The 26059-nt window shown below is 39.7% G+C and overlaps 3 protein-coding genes and 1 long non-coding RNA gene across 5 annotated transcripts in view; 2 read left to right on the top strand and 2 right to left on the bottom strand.

The window, feature by feature from the left end:
• Positions 1–4868, bottom strand: part of tulp4a (TUB like protein 4a) — a 31380-nt gene extending 26512 nt beyond the window's left edge. For both annotated transcript variants that reach the window (XM_030046576.1, XM_030046577.1), the window contains exon 1: positions 4441–4868. In XM_030046576.1, coding sequence (XP_029902436.1) covers positions 4441–4692 — 252 coding nt within the window. In that variant the 5' untranslated portion in view covers positions 4693–4868. The remainder of the gene's footprint in view (positions 1–4440) is intronic.
• Positions 4869–5023: 155 nt separating this feature from the next.
• On the top strand, positions 5024–15830 carry LOC115355720 (uncharacterized). Its single transcript, XR_003927901.1, has 3 exons — positions 5024–5122; positions 6248–6251; positions 15820–15830. It is a non-coding gene; the product is annotated as an uncharacterized LOC115355720 (long non-coding RNA).
• On the top strand, positions 9302–12580 carry mrps10 (mitochondrial ribosomal protein S10). The gene is made up of 7 exons (XM_030046578.1): positions 9302–9419; positions 9657–9712; positions 10866–10929; positions 11120–11259; positions 11342–11450; positions 11575–11664; positions 12146–12580. The coding sequence occupies exons 1-7, from the start codon at positions 9345–9347 to the stop codon at positions 12224–12226; spliced, it is 615 nt and encodes a 204-aa protein (XP_029902438.1). The 5' UTR covers positions 9302–9344; the 3' UTR covers positions 12227–12580.
• On the bottom strand, positions 14961–25809 carry LOC115355719 (small nuclear ribonucleoprotein-associated protein B'). Its single transcript, XM_030046580.1, has 6 exons — positions 25602–25809; positions 21934–22022; positions 19339–19488; positions 18702–18839; positions 18344–18469; positions 14961–17711 (listed from the first exon to the last, which is right to left on the bottom strand). The coding sequence occupies exons 1-6, from the start codon at positions 25605–25607 to the stop codon at positions 17621–17623; spliced, it is 600 nt and encodes a 199-aa protein (XP_029902440.1). The 5' UTR covers positions 25608–25809; the 3' UTR covers positions 14961–17620.
• Positions 25810–26059: the final 250 nt, after the last annotated feature.

Here is a 26059-nt window from a genome sequence, read left to right as displayed (position 1 = left end):
CAACAGATGTTTTCTGCCTGTCTAGGCAATTTATTTTTGGTCTAAAAATTATTCTTATGTGGATGACATATTGAAATGTGCGACACTGCTCATGTATGATGTGGCCAAGGTATGCAGCCATGTTAAGTACTCCCATCTCTTACATTAAGCAAAACAAAGAATCCCATCAATCACATCACTCATACCATTATTTGCCTTAGATGTATTTAGTTTGAGTTAAATTTTGCAATAATTTAAAAACAGAGGACAGCAAATCAATCATGTCAAAGTGATTGTTCTGGTTCTTACCCATGGAAGGGTAAAATGAATGCAAGTGATCTGGCCTGGAAAACATGAGCTTGAGCAGTGACCCAAATCTGAAAAAAACGATTTGAAGGATGCATAACAACACACTTTTGTTTGAAATTCATCATCAATGCGCTTTCCCAGCCATCTTGCTTGCTAACTGCTGGAACTGCTTTGTTTCGGTATCACTACACAACAGCTTCATCTACCAGGTGGGTTAACAAACATACAGTGCTGAAGGGAGCTGTTGCGTAGTGATACCGAAACATAGTTCCACCATTTATCACTTCCAGGCGAAGCATTCACTCTCACAGCAGGTAACAAGGACATATTACATTTGTAAAGAGTAGTAAATACCACAAAATGGGTAAGATTGCAAGCTATCACTTTAAAACAATGAGGATTAGACAAGTAAGACTCAGAGCGGCCATCAATCAATGATTTGAATTATGGAACCTCAGTAAAAACACTCATTTTCACATAAGACACATCTAATACAATATAATTAGAAATGTGATACAATCAGGGGTCACAAGAGTGCAATCGCAATAAATATGCTCAAACACACCACAATGACATTCTTCAGAGATATCTAAAATGTACTCATGTGCATTTACTTTGTTAAGTGGATATGGGATATCATCACAACATACTGACATGACCTTATGCAAGCACAGCAGTTGAGCCACTGAGCTCAATAAAAAATAAAAAAGTATAAAATGCAAATTACTCCACAGAGAGGCAGATACAGCCATGTCTTTTTTTTAATCTGACAAATGCTCGGTTCCAGACAGGTTCCCCTCATTTCACCTCACAGTAGCGTTATCAGTCTTTTTCATTCACCTATAACTCTCCAATCAAGATCTCCCAGTGCACTCAGGCAATATATTTTTTCCACCTCTTTGTAGATTAAACTATGAAATTTACTTTAAACGACCCATACTAGAATAACAGCTTCTCAAACCATGTACATCTCTCCACCACGAAGTATACCCTGTACCTGTAGTGTCTTAATATTGTTTTTTCTGCATTGTCTCATCACTTAATCTCTCCTCCTCTCACCTCATCTGCCATCATAAGTCACTCTTCACCTCCTCCTCATATAATCCACCTGCTTGTTCTTTAACCTCTTTCAGACTATTCCCTGCTCACACCTTTCAAGCTCTCTCACCTAAACCGTGGGTTGGGCACATGGACGAAATGTCCACCAAATAAAATATTTCTCAAATTTCTGATTTCAGTAAGTACAAGAGTAAAAATGCTATTTGTAGATGGTGTACTGTACACCTTAATTTTGGGGAGGGAGGATTATGAAATCTGGTTAGTATTATTTTTTCAATACACTAGTTTAATGTGCAGTTGTAGTTTGAGCGTTTAGATTTTCTTTATTCCTGAATACTACTGCTTTAAACCTCTAAGTAGTATTGTTACATACATATCTGTGTGTGTGTTCACACTGTATGGCAGAGGAGAGAAGCAGTGCTCCTCACTATTGCTAAGGAAGACAAAACCGTTTAAATGAGAATGACACCTACAGACACAAACACACTTTGCTCCCTTTGAAGCTGTTACCTTGTTATTATCTCTCAACACAGCTGAAGGGGAAATAGACACGAGGAGGCAGACAAACCTTCATCAGCGATATACAACAAGCTTTGGAAAACCTTGTCATTATCTGCATTAGATGTCATTCAGATGCCCAGCCTGAGTCCTACGGATAGTAGAGGCTTTTATCTAAAAATGACTGAAAGGGCCATGAACATGTGTATTTTGAACATGGGTGGCCTAATGTGTTCAAATCAAACCCTTAACACTGGCAGTGGTAATGTCATGCTACACAACACTGGTGCCTCCACCCTGTCTGTCCTATTCTTAACATAAGCCTGCCGGCTTAAGATCTCTCCTTTTCTACGTCGCTGATATTGGCCTGACTCCAAAAAACACACCCATTCAGACATCCCCCACATTAAAAAAAGATCACAGGGTGCTCAGGTCTATACATCAACAGGAATAATGGTCAAAGTTAAGAAGGCTGTTAGGAATACTGACCTTGCCAGGTCTTGACTTCCACAGGATGAGCTCATGTTGCGTTTTGGTGTGCTCTTTCATGAGTTGGGCTAATTTGCCTTAAAGGACACTCGTCACCTTCAATGACAGAGTTCAACAGCAGCGCTGCTGTTTCAAGGACCGGACTGTCAGGTGACGCCTATGCATATACTGCTGAGTGAGCAGCTTTTGAAGTCAAAGAACAGTTGGCCAAATGTTTTCACATACCTCTTCCCAAAAAATTCAAACAATATGATAATGGTGGTGTTCAAAGTAGCACAAGGGAAGAACTCAGGTATTAGCCTCAACTAAAAAAAACACCCTTTTAAATTTGGTCAAGCTTGAGAGACTTCATATCAAGCTTTTGTGGCTCTCTTTCCACTTCATCAGCCAGTCAGAGAGGCTGAGGTGTCTGCTGGATGGACTGTACACAAACATCCTCTCCTCCACTCATCAAAATTGGGCAGAAAGTGATGTGTGTGAGTGAGCAGATCCATCATAACCTGACAGAATTCATTAGGCGGTGTAATTTCCCTCACTGTCAGAGACACCAAATTATGCACAGGGCAGACAAATGATGGATTTCACATTTCCCAAAGCATTTATTTATTGCTTTACATCAGATCTAGAGTGGGAAGTGGAAATGACATTACCAGTTTCATTACTGGTGATGCTAGAATGAGGGCAGAGGGCACTGGAGAAAGGGTGTACTCTAATCAAATTTCATCTGAATTAAATGTGAAAGAAAAACTTTCCAATTAGGCGAAATAGTTAAACAGTTGTCACTCACACAGCAAAACTTAGGAAAGTCAAGTCAAAGACACTGTAGCCAGTGAAAATGTGAGAAATACAAAGTTGCATAAATTGGCAACTCTGTTGAGAGCTCACCACAAGGCAAACACACAAAAAACCTCTTCAGAATAGTATTAACTGTTTTGTTGTTCTACAAAAAAGCCTGACACTGGTAGTTTTAAAATGGATTAGAAATTTGTATGATTTTAATCAGCCTTAAAAGGCAGTCAAACCCTATTTTGCAAATAAAAAAAGGAGGGCCAACTGGATTTAGGCGGGTTTAACCTCCATCACATCACTGCATATATGAAAACAACAAAAGGGCAAAATCAGTACTTGGATCATATTCAAGTGGGCAGAGTTAAATGACATTTCTGCTGCGCTTCAGTCACCCTCTGCAGGGATCCATCCACTCTCCAGTCAGCTGGCTTATGGGATGCTGACACAGCACCTTGCTCCATCTGACCAACAGTTACACTCACTAAAAGAGAAAACACAGTATATGTGCAATCTCCACTCCTGCCAGCAGCACTAAATGCTGATGGGAACATTCACACACATGATGGGGAATAAGTCCGGACATTACTCAGCTGATCCTTCCAATAACAAATATAATGGATGCGGGCTGAGTGCACTTGTGGAAACTTTGAGGGTATTACAGCGGCATGAGATAGGTATAATGCCAGGGAACAGTGCTGCAGTGTTGGGATTAGGGAGCAGCAGGGAGACCAAGTGGGTAGGGACCTTGTTTGCCCTGAACTACCCTGATTCAACCGCTTGTTGGCAAACACTCGTGTCCTTGAGCAAATCACTCCAAGTGATGGCCAATATAATGACATTACATCAATTCTGTGATATGAGGCTAGATATCATAATACTGTGATATGGCAAGATGATAGAAGTGTTGCCTTTGCTTGGTTTTAAAGCCTGTGTTATCATACAGAGTAGGCTACAACAAAATGCAGTTTTAACATCTAACCAAACAGTACAAATATCACAAAAGATGCATGTCTAAAATGCAATTTTCTGACGCTGTTAGACTGATGTGACTGTTTTGATATTTCATCATATCTACACTACTAATGATTATTTCTCAAAATCTCTTGCATCTTAATGTCTTATGAAAGCACCAATTGTCATTCCTATATCATCACAATATCAATTATATAGCGGTATTAGGTCAGAGATTTGATTTTGTTCATAAACAGCACAGCCCTACAGCTCCAAAGTTGCTTCTCCGCACCTAACCTAACCAAGGGGCAAATGAAAAGTTTTTAGTGCAAAATATGATTTGTACTTATCTAACACTTCACTCACCTCACTGTTGTGTCCTCTGAGGTTGAAGTTTATTCTCTGCGGGGTTGTCCGGTCCCTCCTGCAATGGCTAGACGTGAACGTGACCCCGACCACCCCTCTGCCGTTCCCGGTGGCGAGCCAGCCTTCCTCGTAGTAGCGCTTCCTGCACACCGGCTTCTCCTTCTCGCTCTTGGGCACCCGGCCCTTCCACGACAGGCAGAGGATGTTGGAGTCGCTGCAGATGACCGGGCCATGCTCCACGGCAGCAAACATCCCTGCAGCTCGCTACCCCCGGGTGGACTAAAACTATCCAGGAGGTCGCGTCACTTCGGAGGGGCGGGTATCGTTACGAGCGCCTCTCCCCGGCTGAGGTTACTTCGGTGTCCGATGTGAGACAGCGACAACGGTGCATAGTACTCGCCCTTTCCCCCCCTCCGGATGTCTCGGCGATTTGCAATGCTCGGTGATGAATAAGAAGGCGCTCTAAAATAAATGACTTCTACGGGAAAAAAAACAAACTTTGCTGCTTGTGAGAATAACCTGTGCTATAATAATAATAATGATACTAACAATAACATCGCCGGATTGCACTACACTAGAGACTGCACACACGCAAAAAGGCACGCATTCAAGTCATGTTGATGTGTTCAGTCAGCGAAGTGCCTCGTTTAATGCTGTCTCAGTGACAAGGCAACAGATGGGAGTGTTCAAAAATCGCTATTGCTGGCTCTCTCCTCGCAGATTTGAGCCACATAGCAAATGATCAACAACGGACAGATCCACTGATTTTACACCGGCAAAGCATCTGATCCACACTTCCTAGAGCTTGCAGTCCGGGGTTTGGTCCGACTCAGTGTGTCATGTCTGGGCTCCGCTTCCTCCTATGTGATGTCGGCTGTGTGTGAGGAGCTGGGACTCCTCGCATCAGCTGTCAACCCACAGGAGCGCCGCTTCTCCCGGCAACGTCATTACGTCAAGCAGCTCGCCTTTCCAACTCACGTCGGGGATCCCATGAAGGACTGATGGGGAGTCAAGGAAAACACACACACACACACACACACACACACACACACACACACATAAAGATCGGCTACACATACACACACGGTGACAAAAACAAGCCAAGTGTAACATGCATAAAATAGTTGGCTTTTATTTTTTACCGCAACGTTGAGACCCAAGAATAAACTAGTTGAATTAAAAGTGAATCGAAAACCACCACTCATGCTATTATATGTGTTTGTATAACAAAATCAAGTCGAGCTTAACCAACTATCATTTCGCTGTAATCTGATAAAAGCAAAAAAAATATTCATTGACCAATTGAGATCCTGTGCTATTTACAACGCTGTCATAAAGCGCCGCCTCTTGCGGATTCACGATGGAAGTAAACAAAGATGGGAAAAAAAAGAAAAAAAGAAAGGAGAAACAGTGCTAACAAATTAAAAAAAATAAATAAACAATTCTGAAACACACACAAAACGGGGAGTGTAAGAGATTCAGAGAGACAGACACCAAGGCTAGCGAGATCTTAATGTCATTTGACAATAAAATGTTAACTCAGCTGTCAGTTTGTAGACACAGAGCAGCCACAATAAAATATGGACTGATGAAGTTAATAAAACAACATATCTACTGCTTGCTGCATCGTGTATACAACATATGTCGTGTTGTTGTGTGTAGAAAAAGGCAAGGATGCCACTGTAAGTACAAATGACTCCCACTTGGACAGTGCTGGGGCGTATGATGGTGCCAAAATACAACAAACACCCACCACCGTTACATTACATTACATGACATTACCCAGCCGGGTTAGCTAGCGACAGAGCTCAGTGGGCTCCACAACACACACTCTGGATCAAAATGTCAGCGGGATTAATCTTGTGTCTTTCGGTTCGTCTGCTCCTTAGGGCTGTGGCAATATAGCCGAGAACTCAGGGGCCAACAGGAGCCACAGCTACCGCCAGCTAGCCGCGTTAGCCACGTTAGCTCTGCCACAAACAATGGTAGCTAGCCTGCTAACTAACTAACTGACTGACTGTCTGTCGCTGGCACTCGCTTAGCTCGCTACGGCTAACGAGCTAGCTGGATGTTTACCCTGAGCGATTCTGTCAACAGTCGCGCCCAGCTATTCAAAACAACCACATGACGGGGGTACAGCTGCCCAAGTGGAAAAATAATACCGGGCCTACAGTCAATAAAGCCGGGAATTTTTTGTTTCAATGGCCAAGTGGAGTGCAGTGCTCACCTCGTCTGTGTCGCTTCCTCTGCCTGCCTGCCTGCCACTGTACACTGGCAGGGCCCGAGCGCTGTCACGTGACGCACACATGATCTGGCCCCACTGAACCAATCCCCAATCTATCAATCACATAGATAGGTAGGTAGGTAGATACTTTATTCATCCCGCAGGAAATTCACATTTTCTTCAGCAGTATCCACAGATTACAGATTAAGTAAATAAAAAAATAGAAATAAAGAATAAGATCTAAGTATAACAGAATAAGATCTGAGTACAACAGAATAACCTAAGTACAACCCAGTGTGCAAAAAGCAATGTGCAACAAAAAAAACAAACAGAAAAAACCGTGTGCATGGGTGTATAAAATGTGCATAGAGGTAGGTCAATGTGCAAATTTAGAAGAAATATACTGTATACACATGATAAATAGCAGTAAGCAATATAAACACTATGAACAAGGATTATAAAATGATAGGAATATGAACAATTTCAACAGAAGTATTAACAGTTAAACAGAAGTAATAACAGTTAAACAGCAGTGGAAAATAACCTAACCTGAGGAACACACGCTCCGACCGAGGTTCAGAGTTAGTGTGAAACCATGAGACCAAGACCGTCGACAGAACCTGACGCCCGGTACTGGGAATTCAGGAACTGTCAGACTTGATCCAGCCTCATGGAATCACCCCTTCCCCTCCAAGATAGATAGATAGATAGATAGATAGATAGATAGATAGATAGATAGATAGATAGATAGATAGATAGATAAATAGATAGATAGATAAGTCGATAGATACATAGATAGATGGACTTTACTGATCCCAAACTGGGAGATTCTTATGTTCTTGCCATTGTGTTATTGTAGTTGACTAAACCTAAAACTGAAACTAGGTGTGGAAAAAAATAGTTGGCTGACATAAAAATAAAAATCACATTTTAGAAAAAAAATAAATAAATGAACTGAGATGATATTGTGTACGTAAAGAAAATTAGTAAAAAATAAAGAAAAAATATAGAGAAAATGTTTTTAGGTTTAGTATTTGTTAATTTGGTGAAATGTGTCAACAGCATAAGGAGGTGTTGGTGATGATGTTTATTGAAGCTGGGAGTCAGCTGCCTTCACTAAGTGTTGTGAGTGTGTTGTGATACATATTCTGAATCTTGCCCCATGACAAACAACTATTTTTTAATAAAACTAATGCTGAAACATGTAAAAACTACACTAAAACTAAACATTTAAAATAAATACTAAACTGGTGTGAGCAACCCCACCCTGAAAAGCTAAACTAAATTGAAAACAAACAAACAAAAAACCCCCCACAAAACTATAATATAATAACTCTGGTTCAGACATTGCACAGGGACAGTAGCAGACTTCACAAACTATACCTCTCAACATGCAGAGAAATTTATACCTCTAGAAAAATTAAACACAATACAAAGAATATAAGGGAAAAAAAGAAAAACTTGTCATGCCCTGTAAGTAATAAAAAAGATACTAAATTTATCTATAGAATATCTATAGACCTTTCACCTTTGACCCTTTGCACAAACTACATGTTTAATGAAATACATCTGCAAAACATCTGCAATCTAGAATATATATATATATATATATATATATATATATATATATATATATATATATATATATATATATATATATATATATAATAAATGTATACTCATAATGTATAATTTTAAGTATAGTTTCCATGTAGCAGTCCCTGATGCCTGGTACCAGGTGGCAGAGGCTGTCAAACTATATATAAATACATAAAATATATAAATATATGAGTGTAAATATATGAGTGTAAAATGGTATAATAAAATATATAATACACTTCAAAATTATGTAATTCCCTGCCCAAGGCTATAAGAGATGCTGGCTCTGTGAACATTTGTAAACAACAATTGAAAACTTATTTATTCAGCATTGCTTTTACCCAGCAGTCACCCATCCTTTATTTTATTTTATTTTACTCTTTTCTCTTACATATTTTATTGTTTTTATGTCTTCCTTTGTCTCTACCTATTTTGCTGTTTCTGCATCTTCCTTGGTTCTATTTTCCATCTTTAATGCATTTTATAGACATTTGTTTTTTGCTGCCTCTATAGTTTGTTTTTTCAGATGATGCCTGGTTTTATTGCACTTTGAGCTACACCCCTTGTATGAAAACTGACATATAAATAAAGAATCATTATTATTATTACCAGCATACCCAACAAATAAAATAAATACACAATATCACATATTATAACATACTATATACTAATGCAATGAGAGGTAAGATAGGAGTATAATATGTTATACATGTAAAAAATAAATAAATAAATAAATCCCCTCGAACATAGTTATTGTAAGAGCCAACCTAGAGTGGTGCGGTTTAGACACAAACTACAGCTACTATGTATTGAAAAATACAATACAACTAATTTTAACAGTGATTACAAATGATACAACTCCACTTTAATACGTAATGTCAAATAAATGGTATATAAAGATGAGTGTTGTCCTCACCATCAGTTGTTGGGACTCATCCAGCTGTGTCCTTGTCTCCACAGCTGTTTTTATTTTATTCATTATTATTATTAATAATAATATATATACTTTATCATCCTAAACACACGGGGGCAGCACTGGCCAACTAGTATTCCTTGTTTTAACCCAGCCTGTTCTGACAACATGGCTGCTCCTATGGCTGCTGTCAGGCGAAATGTTTGCTCTCTGGCAAGGATATTCACAGGAATCTCACCGCTGGTACTGTATTCACTACATTTCTTCTTTTGCACAATATCCGCAATTAGCTCCTTGTTGCAGCGCAGTTTTAATGTGATGGAAATGTCAGTGAACTAGCCGGATGTCCAACCTCACTGTCACCCAGGACCGTGAGGCTACAGCTGAAAGCCAGTTGTCTCTTCGTTACGACATGTCTGTGGAGATCTGGAGAATGTGGGTCTCTTATTGTTGTGATTATTGTTATTATCTTATTTGCAGGGAACAAGCTGTTTGAACGCCTGTCGAGGCCACAGTGCGACATGTAACTTAATCCGGTATGTCACCTTGTTTCCTTTCCTCTGACAAAAGTCCCACGTGTACTCATTAAAAAACAAAATTCAATAAAAGTTGCCCCTCTCTGGGGTTCTACTTGTAAAATTGCATCCACTGTCAGATTAAAATGAGCTAGCAATACTAAAGTAAGCCAAACCTCTGCAAGGTGTGTGTTATTATCTAATGTTACTGTTGCCATTAAGTATCAGGATGTTTTTTTTCCCTTACAAGTTGTATTAAGGGTTGAGCAGATAACTAATAGTTGTAATGATCTGTGCTACCTAATACTGTCAATGGAAATATCTATAGCTCTGTCTGTCAGATTCACATGCACAAACCACTCAAACCGTTTTCCTGGGCTGGGACACTATGTTCACCTCCTGATTCGGCCGATTCGATATGTATTGCGATGCACTATTGCATGCTATTGTGAAGTTTGTGTTTTGAATCATCCTCTGGTTTGTGGATGTAAAATTTCATGAGGCTGTGATCATCTCAGATGTCACAATAGGTCATTTTAGAATAGGCCAAAGTAACGCATTTGAACTGCATGCAAAAAAACCCCCTGCATGGTTTGTGGCCCCAAACTGCATGGGATTTACATGAGGTGGGCATGTCTGCAAAGGGCAGAGCCATGGGTGACCAGAGAACCCATTTTCATTCAGATATCAGGAGGTCAGAGGTTAAGGGGCTGCTTTGAAAATGCCATTTTTTTTTTTCTCTCACCAAAATGTAGCTCAGTATGGATCAATATTCAGTCCCCTTGCTGATAACCTAGCAAAATCAATTGACTAATAAAGAAATTGACTTAAAAAAAGGTTAAAAAAAAAAAAAAAAAAAGTTCCATGTTAATCTACAGATTTTTTTTTTATCATAATACTTGCCATGTAAAGGTTGTTATTAACACTGTGAGGCATTCCTCAAGGTGTGGAGATGGATGAAGACATGTCACCGCTTTGTGTTGCAAACAGTGTCGTGTATCATTTTACATACATGCAGTCAGAATACACCCAAAGCATTTCCAGTTCAGCTCTGTTTTATAACAGTTACCGGGAAAGCTCTAGTTTTAATACAGAAGGTTCGCATCATTTGCATATGACAGGGTTTGTTGATGACCATAAATAGTTAATATATTTAGCTGCTCTGTCTCTTCAGGTCCCGTCTCCCACTGAGCACTTCCTTCCACACTGGAGTAGTGTTTTCCTCAACACCTTCATCAGTGAGTTATCAGGATATAATCTTTTTATTTTCACATCTATCTGATTTTTGACTTCTCACTGTCAAAGTTTTATGTAAATATTGAGACTGCCACTGTCACGTACACTGTATTCACTTGGCTATGAAGAAGTTATTACACAGCAACGTGTTAGTTTTCAGTGTTTCAAGAAAGATTTGTATTTTCCTGTCAGGTCACAGTCACAGATGAGCCCGACACACTCTTCCAGAAGGTGTCGGTGTTGGTCAAAAGTCATGACAAGGCCGTCCTGGACAGTTATGAGTTCTTTGCCACCATGGCGGCTAAAGAGTTGGGCATCACTCTGGGCAAAGTGTGAGTATTAGAAGAGCTAAACTGCCATCTATGAGCCCCAGGACTGCACCTGTATTTTAATTATTATTTTCTCCTGTTGTAGTTTTGAACCTCCCAAGGACATTGAGAGGCTTACCCTCCTGAAGTCCATCCACATCTTCAAAAAACACAGAGTCCAGTATGAGATGAGGACACACTACCGGTGCATTGAGGTGAGGAGCTGGAGCTAGGCATATACACATTAAAATCAGTGCATGAGAGAAACCACGTCGCTGTATTAATGTGAACTGTGCAAGGCTCTACTTCGATGTAAGAAGTGTCTGTCCTCCCCTCTAGCTGTCCCACGTAACCGGCTGCACAGCACAGGTGTACCTTGAATACATCCAGAGGAACCTCCCCGAGGGTGTAGCTATGGAAGTGACCAAGGTAAGGCGCTGCATAGCTAAAGAAAGACTTCACCCAAAAACTATATATTTTGTAGCTTTTACTCACCCCACTTTGTCTTCCATTTTCAATTTCTCAGTCCCTTTATGTAGCGTAATCCAACTCTTGACTTTTCATCTGTATGTTCAATACATTCCCCCCAGAAGTCACTTTAACTTAAACATTGCTAAACCACTTCCAGAAAATGCTATCTCTTGGCACGAGCACTTGCGTACATGCAGCAGATTGAAGACCCACCTTCAGCTTGTTAATTAGACAGGAGTCCTACACAATTATTGGCTCATTTTTTAAGACGATGCTATTAACAAGAAGCATCAGCATAGAAATGGCTTGTACTTGGAACCTATGGGTTGAGTAAATGATGCAAAATATATGTTTGGGTGAAGATTTCTAGCAACACTACTCGTGCATGACATTGCATTGAATTAATTTATTGTGTGTCTGTGTTTGTCCGTGTATTAAGACTGCAATGGAGAAAGTTCCAGACCACATCCTCAAACCCATGTGGACCGACCAGCCCGCCAGTGACAAGCCGAGCCAATGAGAGCAAACACCAGCAACAGACTCCCCTTCAGTGCCCTCAGATGCCAGTGTCTGTGTGTTGGTTATAAATGGGAAGGCATTAAAATACTGCAAAACTTATATATTCTTCTCATGGACTTAACCATCATCCAGAAATCAACACAAGCCTTGTCAGTATGAGGTGAAACACACAGGAACATGGGCCCAAGTAGAAATCGCAGTCATTTTTCAAAATAAAACTGTGTAAATCAGTCTCCATTACTGTTAGTCAGCTCACCTGAGTTGGCTCGTGTACGTGCTCTTTCTGGAGAGCAAGACTACAAATTGATTGTATGTTTTTTCCAATAAATGTTACATACTGTATTTAATGCTTAGATCACTGTTTGTGCTGTAATTATTTTAGTGTTTTCACTGTCTTTTATGTTTGTGTTCATAATAGAATTGTGTTTTCTATAATTGCAGTGATTATATCCTGGATTTGGTTACTTTGTGTGAACACAGAAACAGGATACAAGACAAGCACACACCAGAAATTCCTTTGTTAATTTTTATTGAAAAATCGCAAAGGAAAGAAATAAAGTCAAGGCATGAAGTAATTACACTCATATTCATATTCTGCTCCCGCAGAGAGCGATGTGCCTCTTATTCTGAGTGATAGCAGGCTAATACATCCTGTCATTTAAGAGGATTTCCTTGTAAAATTTCCTACATTTCATCATCAGACACTTTTCTCTTCTGCTCTATTTAAAGACTGTTGAAGACTAGCCCTCCCTCTCACTCGCTCGCTCTCTTCCTGGATCAAAAATGAGTTGTCATACAAATACGATACTCAGGCATAAATCATCTTCAACTATACCGAGTTATTTCCACAAAGGAAGGGAGGTAAGAAGCTTTGTTGCTCCGTGTAGAGAGGCCCAGTAATAACATCTCTGCCTACACAAACACAAAATGTGACAAAACTCATGATCGAAGAGGTTTTCTAAAGTTTTAAAGACGTAAACGTATTAGGCCTTCTTCACTGTCAGCTTGCAGAAATCCAGCCCCATTTCAAATGTTTTCGGCAGGTCGAACCAGGACTTCCAGAAAATCAATCCCCTCTATTTGGCGCCTTCAAACATTCAGGGCCAAAAGAGTGTGCAGTGATGTGTTTGTATTATAAGTAATTACAATCTGACTCAAAAATAAAGCTTTTTGCCATTTATTGTCTGGTCTCAACTGATGTTAGGTTGATCACACTTAATTGATAGCACAAAATGCTAATACTGCCTCAAACACAACTTTGTATTAATTTTTAAAATAATGGTTTGGTAGCTAGGATAACTGTGCTGAACAGTCAACACCTTAAGTTTCCCAGTGGCAACAAGTAAAGTTTTTTTTATTTTATGAGTTCCTGAAATTTAAGGCAATGAGTGAGCTGTGGACCGTGGCTAATAAGCCACAGCCCCTGATAACTAGGAATTATCTAGTGAGATTTGATTTGTTCCAATAGAGTAATCAACACTAAAAACAAATTTTCAAGTCAATTGTTAATACTGATGGATAAGTCAGCCTTTTCCTGGATGTCCTCTTGCCTGCCCTTGTTGACAGATGTAGGCCTTGCATGAATATGGGATGTATGTCTGTTCTTGTACCAACATTTCATATTACAACTCCATGTAAAACACGTTAATGTGTCTCACAGCTGTGGTTTCATTTATTTAGATACATTATATTGACAAAAGTACTGGGCCTCCTACACATTACACTTACAGGAGCTTTTATGACATCCCATTCTAAATCCACAGGCATTAATATGGAGTTGGTCCCCCTTTGCAGCTAGAACAGCTTCCACTCTCCTGGAAAGGCTTTCTACAAGATTGATGTTTTTGTGGAAACTTTTGCCCATTTATCCATTTATCCAGAAGAGCATATGTGAGGTCAGACACTGATGTTGAATAAGAGGGCCTGGCTCGCAATTTCTGTTGTAGTTCATCCCAAAGGTGTTGGATGGGGTTGAGGTCGGGGCTCTGTGTGGGCCAGTCAAGTTCTTCCACACCAAACCACCCAACCATGCCTTTATGGAGCTGCTATGTGCATAAAAAGGGCCTTCCCCAAACTGTTCCCACAAAGTTGGAAGCAGACAATTGTCCAAAATGTCTTGGTGAGCTGAAGCATTAAGATTTCCCTTTACTGTAACTAAGAGGCCAAGTCCAACCCCACCAAACTTTACAGTTGGCACAATGCAGTCAGGGAGGGAACGTTCTCCTGGCATTCACCAAACCCAGACTCATCCATCAGACCGCCAGATAGAGAAGCGTGATCGGTCACTCGACAGAACACGTTTCCTGCACTTATTTTACACACTATGCACCTCAGTACTCTGTAACTTCATGTGGTCTGCCACCTGTTGGCTGAGTTGCTGTGGTTCCTAAACGCTTCCACTTTGCAATAATAATAACCACTTACAGTTGATAGTGGAATATCTAGGAGGGAAGAAATTTCACAAACTGACTTGTTGCAGCAGTGGCATCCTATTACATTACTATTATAGTACCACGCGTGAAGTCAGTGTGCTTTATGGCTAGGTGCTTGATTTTACACACCTGTGTCAGTGGCACTGAATGAAACACCTGAATTGAATAATTAAGGGGTGTGTCCCAGTACTTTTGTCCATAAATTGTATTAATATGAGAGAAAACACTAAGTGTTTCAACAGCTTAACTTGTTAAACCTGTGACCCTTCATGTCTCACCTGCATTGATGTGACTTTTTCCCCCATTTGTTTGGCTTCCATCCTGAAAGAGAGAATCTCCAGGCATCAGACAGGGAGGGGTTTAGGGATAAAGACACAAGAGGAGGCTCACCTTTGCTAGTGAAGGGCTGAATCTCGGGTGTCACGTCACTGGTGAAGGAGGGGGAGTGATGAGGGAGGGCCTGGGTCCCTGGGCCTGGTAGGATAACTGTACTGTGTGCCCCCCCTTCAGGAGACAACAACAGTCAGTCTGTTACAATCAACCACAGGGAGAAACAAGAGGGGACTGCAAAGATTGAAGGGGCAGCAGAAATGTACTGACAGTGCTGGAGAGAGGAAAAGAGACAGAGAGAAGGGGAAGATGCAACACCTGTTGGTGGCTATTCTCTGAGAGAGAGCTCCTGCGAGTCCCTGTTGAGGTGTTTGAGCAAGCTGCAGGCTCTCAGTGGGCAACACATACTCTCTTCCTTGCAGATATAATGCCAGAGACTTTATGTGTGTCAGCGATAGGCACAACATATAAATTTATAAATGTCTGTTTATGTAATTGTGCTTTTGCATTACACTAGAGCTTCTTTTGTGCCTCTATAAAACCAGCAAATTAGCATAAATTAGCAACTCATCATGGAAAAATACAAGTACATTCCAAAAGCTTGCAGAACTTCAGAAGAGATGAAATATTTATTGTATTCCTTTAGATCCCATGTGACATAAGAAACTGCTATAATAAGATCACTATTTCTAGGGTGCTAATGTAAATTATCAAATGTAAAAAGCATTTGATAATCATAGATTATTACTTTCCATATGTGGTACTGCAGGCATGGCAGCACCGCTTCAAAGACGTGCAAAAAGGACAGGAATTTAGGGGAAATTGTATGTAGAAGAATAGCAGACGCTGGTCACAATGGTGAGATTCTCTGAACCCCTTGGCCTTCATTGAAACAAGAGTTTTAAAGAAATACTGTCAATTTCTCATTATTACAGCAGTGAGCTATTACAGTCCTGGGTCATATCAGAGTGCTCGTCCTTTGCGGATGATGTCCTCCTTTTAAACATGCTACCACTGAATTTGAACTGACATTAATATTTCAGAGCAAAAGCATTTTCGGTGTCTTACGAAGTGGAGCGGTTCTGAGTCCTCCAGTCAAATTTACCTGAAAGGCTGCATGGTAATGCACTTCTCCGAGTGAGATTCATGTTTCAGGAGACACAAGTGCTGTGCTACTGAAAGTGCAGTCTTTTCTGGTCTAAACTGATATAAATTTCAGCCCTCAGCAAGAATAGCAATGACTTGATCCATTAATTCTTATATCATTATTTCATTAACGGCTCTTGGTCCTCCAGACTTGGCAAGAAAAGTGCTGTAAAAATATTAATTATGTGAAAGTCTGTAGCAGTCTCTACTTGGAATAGGTGATCAAATGTGCAGTTTCTTTCAAATATCTCAGCAAATAGTTAAGTAAAAACACAAATAATGTTAGTGTAGCTGTGCAGTATTTTGACATTCTCTTTGCTATATTACAGATCACGTCTAAAGCTGCAATGACAATTCTCAGACTTGATCGTGAATAAACAATAAAAAAAGAGAAGCTGAGTTTATTTTTACTTTTATTTTGTTTCTTCATGACTATGTCATAGCTCTCGACGGTTCTCATAAAACACAATCACAAATTCACAAAAGTTATGTTAATTACAGTAAATAAAGAGTATTTGTAACACTTCAAAAAACTAAACACAGTAAATAGTAATTTCTTATACTTAAGTGAAGCAAATACTTAAATGGAATTTGCTTTCATTTATAAAAGCTACTAGATAGATATTTTCAGTATACTATTCATTTGTAATGTTTTCTTTTTTCTTTTTGTTGTTACACAATAAACTGCTGAACACAAACATGAATGTTCCAAACAGCAATACTCATAACTTAAAATAGCTGCACATTAATGATATAAAATATAACATTTAATATTCATGAATACTTGACATGTGAAATATTGTCGTATCACTTGAAAAAAGTGTGAGTCTGTTAAACAATATTTGCTGTAGTGCCTGGTGAGGTTATAATACAAAACTATCTCCATGTAACAAAAGGAAACGTTTGGGAGGTCCAAGGTGTAATAAACTAGTTAAACACTGGTGCTTGAGGGCTGTTGTGCACTCTTGTATAGTGTCTTTTTTTTCTTTTTTCTCTTTTAACCCCTTAGTCACACACATTGTCACCCATTTATTCTTTATAAAGAATCAGGAAAAATTTCTTAAGGCTCACAGGGTGACTGCCACAAGAACCACAGAACATTTAATGAACTTTAATCACAAAATTTTTCCTCCTTTATGGTTTCAGTGGCAACCTTGTTTGAACTAGCCTTTTTTCTCAACAATAGAAAATATTGCCCTACAGTACCAACAGTATTTCACTAACGACATAAGTAACAGAAAGTGAGAATGCCTTTACATTGTTACGATATGAGGCATTTTTTGTGTCCTCTGTTATAGTTAGTCATTTTCACATTATGTCTTTGCCAGTTGACAGTATCAATAACCAGACATTTGGCCACAGAGTGTTTCAGAAAGATATTCAAAGTCTTTTTTATGACACATGTCAGGGGCTTGTCACTCTTTACACCTCTGTAGGCCCCCCTTCTATGGAACAAGGGCTTGGTTATTGTTTTAGGGCAGGCTGTGTTAAAAGCGTCGGCCACCAGGGGGCCCTGGCCACCTCTGGCCTCTGCCAGGTGGGGGGTGATGCGGAGGAGAGACCGGTCCATTGTGGTAGCTGTGTAAAAGGATAAAATCACATATTGGATTCTCGGGTTTGGCCAATAGGGGGCACACTCTGATAAGAGCAGCCATCTCTGAGCTATTGCACTGGAGGATGCTCTCCTGTCTTCAGCTACTGAAAACCTTTGAGAAGCAAATTACAGACAAACAAATGTCTTTTCCTGTATTTTAACATGCACTATTTAAAAGTGTGGCTGAAAATCATGGAGCAAAAGCCATTATTTTTATTAACTAACTGGATTAACATACTTTGATTCAACATTTTATCATATGAACCTGACTACTGAGGCAAAACGGTATGTTTAATTGGGATTTATTTGACATTATCTATGAGAAAATAAGAGGGCAAGTTAAAGAGGGAAATCAAATTATAATGAGGCTTCAGAGAAGGGAGAGGGAAAGGACTGTATTATGTCTGTGTATTTGGGTCACAACTCGCCTTCTTTTTCCTTACATCTTATTTGTATTGTGTAACAGATTTAAAAGCATACACCTGGTGTAAAGCAGACCCAGATGCAGTTTAAGTCCATTTATGACGTTTCAAACATGTGAAAGTAAGGGAAAAAGCGAGGAGAACTGTGACTTGGGTAGTTGAAGTATTGTGGAAACAGTATAAAAAGCTCTTACCCTCTCGGGCCTCTGGGGTGGAAGTGGCGTGGAGGCCCGGGGGGCGGCATGCCTCGCCCTCGAGGGTGTGGTGGGCGCCCTCTGAAACCAGGGTGACCCAAGGGGTGAGGTGGAGGGGGTCCATGTCTACAGAGGAGAAAAAGCATTACAGCGATACTTATGGGAGACTAGATTTAAGTCCACTTTAGGCTGACATGGCTTTGTAACATGTAGTATCAAAGGGTATGACACAAAACTGTATGGCTATCAAGACTAAACATGCTACTTTTTTATAGCATTAAAAGGGTAGAGGGGACATTACTAGTGATTGACCGATTAGTCATTTGGCAGATTAATCAGTCAGACCACATAAAGTTACCTGTGCATGGGTGGGAAGGGCCCTCTGAGATGCATGGGTGGTGGTGGGGGTGGAGGAGGGCCCATGCCCATTGGTCCCCCTCTGCCTCCTCGTTGGCCTCTCATGTCGGGGTACGGCCGCATCCTCCCCATCCCCCTCCTGCAAGGGAAAGGAACAACGGGAAACTGTCTGATATATAGTATTCTGCAATGACTTATAACACATCTACCCTAAGGTGATTTCTTTCTTTTTATGTTACCAAGATTAATCCACCTTATATCTTTTCCCCATACTATCAAAATAATTACAGCAAGATTTGGCACACATTCACAACCACCAACAACATATTTTAAACATCATCAATTACAGGGTGTCCGCAAAGTCTCTTTACAATTTCCAAAAAGATCACTGATGCCATTGCCACCATTGATTGGGCTATGCTACAGCGAACATAGCAAGAAATCGAGTACCGTCTTGATGTGCTTCGTGCAACTAATGGTGCCCAGTATTAAATGAGGCAAAAAAACTTCAATATCTACTCCTCATTTTGTAATAATTTCCACAGATTTGTCTATTCATTTGCTTTGGTAATAAATTTGTTAAACTGTAAAGAGACTTTATGTACTTTATATGTGTGTTCTGACTCTAGCACATGTACCTCATAGGTCCAAGTCCATTCATTTCTTCCCTCCCTCGACCTCTTCCATGTCCGGGTGGGCCAAAGCCTTTCATCATCATTCCCCGGCCACCACGCATGTTGCCTCGATTCATCCGACCGCCTCTCCCGCGGCCCTTAAACCCACGACCCCTGAGGAAATAAAGCAATATAAGCAAACGTTCACTACAGATAATTATGTGTGATGCTGAAATGCATCAAGTTCAAGTATTGCTGCACCGATGTGAGGACGTCGCAATACAAAGTGTATCACAGTGCATGGGTGATGATATGATTTGCATCACATTACAGAATTGGCTGAAAATATAAAAACAGAGTTTAAAACACTACCTATTACATAACACCTGAGTAAACAAATAAAATACACCAAACTTTATGATAGACTGGGCAACACACTGACTCAAAACAAATATGGATAAGATATAGATATAATATAGATGACATCATGAAGAAAATGAAGAGCATAAACCATACGTATTGATACAAGGGACTAAACAATTGATACAGTATCACATAATTAATATGGGAGCACTCAGCTGTGTGGATTTGTCAGTCAAATCCATGGGGCCTTGAAACCAAATTATAGGCCCAAATTCCAGTGGGCCATTTTTAAGCTGCAAGCTGGTATTTATAACTATATAGTTATGAAATACAACAATGTCAGTCATGCTATCAACATTTCAGCACTACTGCTGGAGGATTATTTTACTAAACTTGGCTTGGAATTACAATAAGCCATTTCTGGAGATGCAGCTTTGTGTCCTGAATATGTACATGCAAAAGTTTCCAACCCAGCCCATCAGCTTTTGAACATTTCAACAACTCTTCAACTCTTCTTTTCGGAAGAGAGCTCTCTCTCGCTGTGTTTCAGGTCTGCTATATCCCTCTGTCAGTGCTTGGATCAGCCACACCTGAATTTCATTAATCATCAGAATATATCAACCCCTATGAACGAGGAATGCACCAATTTATCGTTGAAATATCAACATCAGCCGATACTGGCCTTGTTGACTGCCATTGGACTACTGGCCAATAAGATGACATTCACCGATGGCTGTGGCCAATATTCATCCATCCATTTTGTCCAGGGCTCAAGACTAGCGGTGTCCCATCGACTAAAAAAAATGTGTTTAGGATGAATAAAAATCTTCTGCGGAATGCCTCCAGGACAAAAGGGGATTTTCATGGATTTTATTGTCATTATTATTATGGCTGTCACTTAGAAAATGACAAAGTGGATCGACTGCAGATTTATAGCGACTAAAACCAGCATGTTCCACTCCTGGGTGCTGACTACAACTGAGCATCTTTTCTCTGGCTGTTAGTAGTAATCGCTAGCTGTCCCCTTAGTTGACTGAGGCAGGAGACCTGAGAAAATATGACTCTGAAATGTTCCTGCAGAAAAGAGAGTAAATGGATGCACTGTGAACCCAACAGCCCGAGGTGGAACAGGGTCACAACTCCCTGAGACCCGGGTCTCACTGAGCTGCGTCCTTATCCATGATAAACAGCCGCTGTTTATCATTAGAGGTTGTATTGAGTTACTTTATGATGTATTCAAGCTCTATTCAATAAAAATGAGTATCAGGCCAAGATAAATTATTTGGTTAACATGATGTGTTAAAATATAGTCGTGCAAAATTTTGTTTTTGGCGAGAAATTAGAATGAGAGGCTACATTTGTTTGAAGAAGAAATTTGTGGGAGTTGGCAGTTTTTTGGTGGACTAACAGGACTTATTTTTAACAAAACAATCTTTGTCATGTGAACAAAAGTTATATTACAGATTGATCCATAAATTTGTATGATTGAATTTGTGCTCATTCAAACATCGCATAATGAAGTTGCTGGTTAGGCTGGTGCTGCTGTGGAGAACTTATGAATATTTGATAGCACCAGCCTCTGTTTGGTTTATTCTTTGCCTTTGCTGACTAGTTGGTAGAAAAGCCTTTGTTAAACTAGTCTTAGCACCATTTCAACGAGGCTTTATTTTCTTGTTAGCGTGGGTTTTATTATTTTGGCCTCAGAGACCCTGATGCCGTATTTGCTCCCCTTTTTGCAAGATTACTTGGTTTTTCCCTGTGTTGATCATTTTCTGTAAATAAATTTTACTCTGTCTTTCAGCAGCCTTCTTGCTGTTTTGGTTCCAAATGTTTTAGGTAAAGTTGTTCTGTTGATTTTTTTGCAAGATGGAGCATGGCAATTCTTGACTGTACACAAACTCACAGAAAGTTAGCAGGAGCAAACATGAGCTTGTTAGCAATCATTCTGTCTGACATTTCATCTACACCATATGCCGTTATTCCTGGCCTCTTGGCATTTTGTGACCTTGAATCGAGTCAGTTTTTTATGGCCATGCAGTTGTTTGAAAACAGAAAGATATGTCAGAGACAACTGTTGTGCTGCATGCCTCACTGAACCTCAAACATGCACAGACAGACTCGACTGGAGGTGACGGAGAGCGAGCTTCTCAACATTAGTGGCAATGCTGAGAAGTGTTTCCCTTTCTGTCACGTTCAGGTTTGAAATCACTCAGTTTCCATCTTCTAAGAAATCCTACGAGGAACCACATGACTAACCTGGCTTTGTTTTCTGGTGCTGGCTCCCGCAATTCATCCTGGGAAGTCTCTAGAGTTTCTTTCACCTGTTCTTCTGTGTCTGCGTCCATCTGAAATGATGCAAACCAACATTTACATGAACTGTTACCACTGGTAACCACTTCCTAATATTAGCAACCAATTAGCATAAATAACACCAAGTTAAAGCATGAGAATCATCTCGCTTCAGCAATGAAACAGACTGGTCAAGTAAAAACTATATAATTTATTACACATTTAAAATCCTTTTAAATTATGCTAGAGAGATGCAGATTAAAAGGAAGGAGACAAATTTTGTTATTATTTGGCACCCTGAGCAAGCTGAAATGTGGATTGTGCAAAAACAGGTATAACTCCATACTCAGGGAATTTCCCTTATAATTTGCACACTCTAAATAAAAAAGTGGTACTTTCCTCTGCAGTATGTCTTCTTAAATCCCAGAGGGAGCGGCAGGTGTAACAATGCAAAGTATCTTGCGTTATCTCATTCTGGTGTCATAACACATCTGCTAATGGGAGTCTTTTAATAATGAGGTCAAATGTTAAACAGCTTCTAAATGACTTTGTCTAATGACTGGGCACAGGGGACTGATGTTCTCAAACTGTTTTTTTTTTTTTTTTTTTTTTGAGAGTGGATTAATGCAGAGCAGAAATGGCATATGTAACACAATCCTGAGGCTTTAAATGCCTGCAATGTGGATATTCCTTCTTGTGAGGCTTTCATCTAATCTGGCATCTGTTCACGCCAACAGGTCTTTTGACACATTGAGATGAAGGGGAAAGTCAAATGGCTGTAGATGCTGCAACTGGAAACTCATACATGCTCGCCTGACTGTCTTACTGTCCCTCAGATATAGACCTGAGGGCAGTAAGACTCGTCCTTAACGATATAGACCTTAAGCCTGTATCATTTAAACAACATCTCTTATGAACTAGAAAACATGCTTGAAAATCCCAACTTCACAGTCACTTTCTTCAGTTTTATTTAAAGCTTTACATCAGTGAGAGTGGTGAATGTTCACAAACACACTGCAACCAAGGTGAAGTGGAAAAGTTAATGTAGTTGGAAAATTAAATTGCACAGCCCACAACACAAACTATGTTAATCTGTGTTGTGTAAATCAAAATACACATTTTATATTACTATTAAAAAAATAATAATAATAATAACACATTAATGGAGAGATAAACTGAGTGGATGTGGACAAATACCAGACTCACTGCCCATGTTTTTGTAATGTTTTGTAATGTAGAGACTTGTGAGTCTTGGCAACTTTATTAGACATACTTGAATTTTTCAAATGTTTTTGTATTATTATAATAACATTACTTTAACACAGTCTTGTGCTACTTCTGTTCTTCTGAGCGCACTTTTAACAGAGCCAGGGGGCATATCTTTTCTTTATCTCGTTATATATTTCATGATTTCTTGGAAATCTTTGGAAACGTGCAACTAAACTATAACTCATTAAATTATTAGCTCCCATGGCCTATGAATCTTCTAGCTTCCAATAATAAGGACACTTTATATTTATGTTGTGTGTGAGAATTTGGATGGTATTACTTGCTGATGATCTGCACGCCTAGGCATGCGTTTTCACACTGTGAGACAAAGCCCTTAAACTTCATTCAGCAGATCTCTGAAACATGAAACCACAGCGATGCGTTCACTGACATGACATTGTCCTATGGAGGGGCGCCATAAAAAAAAAAAAAAAAAAAAAAAAAAAAAAAAGACCAAGCATGCCTCATACTCCATAGCAGATGACAAGTTTGCACGTTAAGCACAGAGAGCTGCAGGTCAAAGCAGATGAAGGGGAGATTATTAATAGTTCAAAGGCCTGGGTCACTACTGTAAAATGTAGCACCTGAACCACTGCTGGACTGGAGTGTGTGTGTGTGTGTGTGTGTGTGTGTGTGTGTGTGTGTGTGTGTGTGTGTGTGTGTGTGTGTGTGTGTGTAGAGAGAGAGAGAGAGGAGGAGAGAGAATGCACTGTTTCACCTCAGCATACATGGGGACTCTGACTAAGGCACTGGGGAGTGACTTTGAAAATTTTGCCTTGAGGAGGAGCCTCCCTACAAGGACAAGTCTGCTGTGTTGACAGTCTCCAGCAGAGGAACAACTCAGTAACTAAATAAATAACTTCTTCCACTTTGTTTGATACCATCTGTGGCAGCAAGGAGAGGAAGATCCCACAACTGCCACTGAGCTCAGTGAAGAACATTCTACATAGGTCAGTTTCTACCCTCACAAAAAGAAATCTAGTCAATTTTAGAGTGATGCTGCACAGGCAAATGACATATAAACAAAACTTCCTGTCCAAGTCCCTGTGGGAATATTAAAGTGACATTATAGTGATACCATAAATAAAATATATATATATATATATATATATATATATATATATATAAAGTAGTCTAGAGGTCACAATGAAGTCACTGCTGAGTACCACAAACTTTAAAGGAACAGGAATCAATTTCCATTTTTTACATCAGTACACAAAAACACTTAACACTCAATTTCAGAATTGGATTTAACCCTTTGAACCCCATGGAGCATGTGTGTGAGGGGCTTTTATTTGTATTTTTTAAACGTATTTATTTATTGTATACATTTTGTGGTGATTTTCTGGTATTGTAAATGTACAATTCAAATTATCAAAATTTATTATCATAATGATGGAAATATAAAAAACTATTTTTTAAAATAATAAATTACTAAAAATCAGTTTAATGCACTGAGTTTACTTTATCTTTTTTTTTTTTTTTTTTACTTATTTTGTGGTATTTATATATAGCCTTTATTATTATTATTATTATTATTATTATTATTTGAGGGTGTGGGGGGCAAATATTCTGATCATCTTGGGGGGTTTTCCCCGCACTTTGGTGAAATTTCTATGGTAATTTTCCTGATTTTTTTTAATGTTTTGAGATCATTTTCTGATAACTTTCCTGTCATGTTGAGAGGAAAATCAAGTGAATGTGCCCGGGTTTCACGGTGTTGATGAGGTGCAGCCTGATGTAAATGTGAATGTAAAGACAGTTAGGGTTTGTTCAAAGCCTCAGCAGGATCATGCACTCTCCCTCAGCCTGTCCTGCCATAACAACATGCCATATGGAGCCATGCCATACCATGTCATGAATGTGACTCCGGGCTGGAGGAGCCTGCAGAGCCTGCATGGCATGTCCATTTACACGTCATGGAACATGTTTATCCCCAGCCTGCAAGCCGCTAGCGCTATGTAGCCTATCAAATATTAAGCCACCTGGACACATATAGGCTATAGGAAGTTTTTTTTTCGTGTTTTCCACCAGTAAGTGTACACTCACGTTGAAAGCATCTCGCCTGAACTGTAGTATAAAGCGTCCAAAGGCCCTGTGCAATTACCGTGGATGGTTAGAAAAAAAAAAAAAAAAAAAAAAAAAAAAACGCTCAATAGAGATTTGGGATTATGTGGGCTCAAAAGCAGCTGAGTCGTCGCAAAGGATGGCGACATAAGTCAAATATTTTTTAAATAATGAACCGCTTTACTTATTATTTACAAAGACTTAAGAATTAAGCGTGTCTAATTGCAAGTATCTATCCAAATACTGTTAATAAGCAAGGGGCGTTTCTTTGATTTACAAATGCCAACTGAATGACTTACTTCCATCGGTGCTGCAAGCGAGGTAGGTCCAGAAAAGTAAGAAAAAGGAGTTTATCTACTTGCTATGAAAAATAAATATTCTTAGAAAAATAATAATTAAAAAAAAAGATGTACAAAATATCCGGCTGTTGTCTTTCGCTCGTTAACGGCTTTGAAATGGCGGCTCCGGCAGACCGGATACATCCCAGGTTGGGATTTCTTTGTGAAGAAACACAGCTGTAGAGTGGGCGGGAAGGTCACGCCTACAGGAAGAAATTCTGCTCTCTTATTGGCTATCTAATGCTTTCACTCATCCAGCGCAGGGTATTGTGATATTCTGATTGGCGGATGGATAGATTGACGTGCGTTCCAATTACCCCCCCCCCCCCCCCCCCCCCCCCCACCCCGCATGAAAATGGTTCATTAACGGAGCCACAAGTTCAACACATAACACTCAAATTTATTGTAAATGAGCCAGT

This window comes from Myripristis murdjan, chromosome 24 (assembly GCF_902150065.1).
Source record: "Myripristis murdjan chromosome 24, fMyrMur1.1, whole genome shotgun sequence".
In the NCBI taxonomy this organism is placed as follows: Eukaryota; Metazoa; Chordata; class Actinopteri; order Holocentriformes; family Holocentridae; genus Myripristis; species Myripristis murdjan.
Note: the sequence above shows the minus strand (reverse complement) of the source record. Positions and strands in the feature narration are given on the sequence as shown.

Coding starts and splice junctions, on each gene's coding strand:
- mrps10 (XM_030046578.1), top strand. CDS start 9,345: ATGGCTGCTCCTATGGCTGCTGTCAGGCGAAATGTTTGCTCTCTGGCA. Junction 10,930..11,119: donor TTTCCTCAACACCTTCATCA/GTGAGTTATCAG, acceptor TTTTCCTGTCAG/GTCACAGTCACAGATGAGCC. Junction 11,451..11,574: donor CACACTACCGGTGCATTGAG/GTGAGGAGCTGG, acceptor CCTCCCCTCTAG/CTGTCCCACGTAACCGGCTG.
- LOC115355719 (XM_030046580.1), bottom strand. Junction 19,489..21,933: donor GCACCAGAAAACAAAGCCAG/GTTAGTCATGTG, acceptor TTATTTCCTCAG/GGGTCGTGGGTTTAAGGGCC. Junction 17,712..18,343: donor CACCCCAGAGGCCCGAGAGG/GTAAGAGCTTTT, acceptor CCTTTTACACAG/CTACCACAATGGACCGGTCT.